This window comes from Rhagoletis zephyria, unplaced genomic scaffold, assembly GCF_001687245.7.
Source record: "Rhagoletis zephyria isolate East Lansing unplaced genomic scaffold, Rhagoletis_zephyria_1.1 Rzeph_scaffold_02774, whole genome shotgun sequence".
Taxonomy (NCBI): Eukaryota; Metazoa; Arthropoda; class Insecta; order Diptera; family Tephritidae; genus Rhagoletis; species Rhagoletis zephyria.
The window spans coordinates 72242-75360 of NW_016159858.1; the positions used below are offsets into that span (position 1 = coordinate 72242).

Here is a 3119-nt window from a genome sequence, read left to right on the forward strand (position 1 = left end):
TGCGTTCCGCTTTACTGTCTTGGCAGCGCACATTAGTGTTGACCGTGGGGCGGTGGCTGTGGCAAGGCTCTATCAGCAGCAACTCCAACCCCAGCAGCCGTCGCACCTACACCATTCATCATCAACCAGAGGCTAGATTTATTATCCGTTGAACGTTGTAGCGCACTACCGCCGCCGCGCGCGCTGCTGCTGCTGCTAGTATGCATTTGATTGTTGTTGCTATGTATGGCACTACCCATAATACTAGCGCTGTTTAAACTACTGCTGTTGCTGTTGTTGTTGCTGAGGCTGCTGATAATGGTGGGTTGCATGATAATGGTGATTATGTGGTTGGGGTGGATGGTTATATTGCTGCTGTTGCTGATAAGTGTGGGGATGAAGATTATTGACATTGTGATTGTTATTATTGCTACTGCTGCTGCTTGTGCTGCCGCTGTTATTCGTTGTATATCTATTGCTGCTGATGGCTTGTTGACTGCGATAATGCCGCAGTTAACGCTTTCATAGGCACTGCCACTGCTGCCAACGCCAACGCCACCGCCACTACCATTTCCATTGGATACATTCATTGGAAAATTGCTTACGTTACCCCCAGTAGTGTTGTTGTTATTGCTGCTGCCGCTGATACAACTGCTAGTTGTGGTTTTGATCTGCGATCAGTGAACGTAAAGCGTGTTAAGTACCAGCACATGGTGATTATTTTTGGCCAAAGTGACCACATAGCCTTCGGAAGTTATCTTTAAGCCGCAACAGCGCGAAACCTTTAAAACAAAGAAAATAAGAGGCATGTAAAAATAAAATTCAAAGAAGAAACTAATCATACAAAATAGATGATGTATATTTTTGTTGTTCAAAACAAGAGTAGAAAAAAATAATGACCGTGCTGACTTTGCCTACGTTTTTGTTTGAAATATTTTTCAAACATATATTTTATAATTTTACAGTCATTTATCTAAGATCAGGTGAATCATATAAACCATTATTTATGTTTTGACTAAATTTTCACTTACCTTAACATGAGGACACTCAAATTCTGATTGTAAAATACCATCACGCGAATAGCAGGCCACATGGAAGCGATTGCCATGCGAGTCACCAATCAAAATATCACCAGCATTTGAAATATCGATGCCATTGGGGAAGCAAGTGACCTTCTCATTACCAATGCGATATTGGAAAGTACCATCCTCCTGGAAGACAGCAACGCAGTGACCTTTGAAGTCGCACACATAAAAATCGTTATCTAGAGAAAACATTAAAACAATAATTATTAGTCAGTTGACAGACTGAATTAAGTTAAAAATATTAAGTTAAAATTTTTATTACACTTTACCTCGTATGGCAATATCTGAGGGTTCACGCATGTAATCACTGCAATCGAACCAACGCACCAATTCACCATCCTCTGATATGACGAATACTGTTGGTGAGACACTGTCTACAGCCACAATATGACCCTTTGAAGTTACGGCCAAGCCAGCGACAATATCGATATATCTGTCACAGGTATTAAAATAGGGTAATTAGTAATTTTATCTTAAGCTAATTTTCATCTAAAACACTTTCTCTCAACATACCTAATGGCAATCTTTCGCATAAAATGTCCACATTTTGAGAAGATCTGCATGCGCGAACGTTCGTTGCCGCGATCGCAGACGACAAATTTGCCATTTGTGTGCATGACGGCCACTTTACGTGGATACCATAGTTGGCCTTCCTCTTTGCCGGGTACACCAAATTGGAATTTAAGTGTGCCAGTTTTGTCAAACACTTCGATGCGATGATTATTTGTATCGGCAACGATAATTTCCTCGTCAACGCCCAAACAAAAACCATGTGGAGAATTAAATTGACCCTTTGAGGTGCCAAGTGAACCAAATTTGCAACGAATCTGCATGGGTGTAGCTTTGTTACGTCCGGTAACGATGTTGGTTGTGCCCGGTGCGGCGCCAGCATGAAAATTTGTAATGGACATTTCGTCGACGGGTCCAGCACCGAGTGGCCCTAGAGTTGAGAGGCTGGGCGATGTGGCTGCGGGTAGGCAGAAATCTGGTAATATACAATCAATTCCGGGTGAAGCTCCGCTCGATAAAAGCTGATTCATGTCTGTGTGAAAATCTACTTGTATTATGCCAACAACAACAGAAAACGAAACGACGTGGTAAATAATATACGACGTGGTGTAGTGGGTCGGCAAACACATTGGCATTGTTTTTTTTGTTTTTTTTTTTTTGTTTAAGTTGAGTTTATTTTTATTCATATATATATATTTTTTGTTTGTGGATTTGTGTGGATGGTGTGGCAAGTAGGCAGAGCGGAATCAAGCGGAGCGATGCGTAAGGACGTTTGGCAAATTTTGAAGGAAATTGGTGGTTATAATAGTAGTGATTGTGGTAGTGGTTGTTTGGAAGTCGTGTGGAAGCCATTTAAAAATCATATATAACAAAGAAAGGATAAAAAGGTAAAAAGAAATAAAGAAAATCAGGAAAAACATACATTACCAAATTCTAAGTAACTTAAAATATAGACGAACTTAAGTTTTAAACANAAATTTATAACTTCAGGTGTAGAGTTCACCCATTATCTATCGGAATCTGGTAAGATATTAATAAAACATGGCCAATCCACGTCAAGACATTATTGACGTCCTACACGAAGCCCAAGTGGACTTTCCACCATCTGCTACCACGGCCCAGCTACGTAATTTATTGCGAAATGTGGTGGGCGGACATAGCAGTGCTGCTAGTGGAATGTCTTCCAATGCCGATTGTGGTGTACCCGATGATGTTGATACTATTACTAATGCCGATGCCGATGCCGTCCCCAATGCCGCTACTGACGTCGATGATTGTGCCGCTGATATGAACATACGGGCCACTGCCGTGCCTATAACTACTGCCGATGCTGTGTATGGTGCTGATGCCGTTCCCCCTGCCGTTACCGTCTCTTCTGTCGTTGCCGCTGCCGCTATTACTGATGTCGTCACTGCCTCTTCTGCCGCCATTACTGATGTCGTTACTGCCTCTTCTGCCGCTGCCAGCACCGCTCCCAATGCCGTTCCCAGGCTCGCAGATTTAGACCGGGAGGTGCTAGCACTGAAAAAGAGACTGGAGATGCTG

The 3119-nt window shown here is 42.4% G+C and overlaps 1 protein-coding gene across 1 annotated transcript; it reads right to left on the minus strand.

Annotated features, from left to right (window-relative positions):
- Positions 1–468: 468 nt before the first annotated feature.
- Positions 469–2356, minus strand: LOC108367691 (B-box type zinc finger protein ncl-1-like). Its single transcript, XM_017622373.1, has 4 exons — positions 1578–2356; positions 1334–1497; positions 1011–1243; positions 469–761 (listed from the first exon to the last, which is right to left on the minus strand). Exons 1-4 carry the CDS (start codon positions 2258–2260, stop codon positions 657–659), a joined length of 1185 nt encoding a protein of 394 aa, XP_017477862.1. The 5' UTR covers positions 2261–2356; the 3' UTR covers positions 469–656.
- Between the last annotated feature and the right edge of the window lie 763 nt (positions 2357–3119).

Excerpts from the sequence above, each read along its gene's own strand:
- LOC108367691 (XM_017622373.1), bottom strand. The coding sequence starts at position 2,260 with ATGAATAAAAATAAACTCAACTTAAACAAAAAAAAAAAAACAAAAAAA. Across the intron at positions 1,498-1,577 it reads ATGCGAAAGATTGCCATTAG|ATATATCGATATTGTCGCTG; the intron begins GTATGTTGAGAG and ends TACCTGTGACAG. Across the intron at positions 762-1,010 it reads TTGAGTGTCCTCATGTTAAG|GTTTCGCGCTGTTGCGGCTT; the intron begins GTAAGTGAAAAT and ends TTTGTTTTAAAG.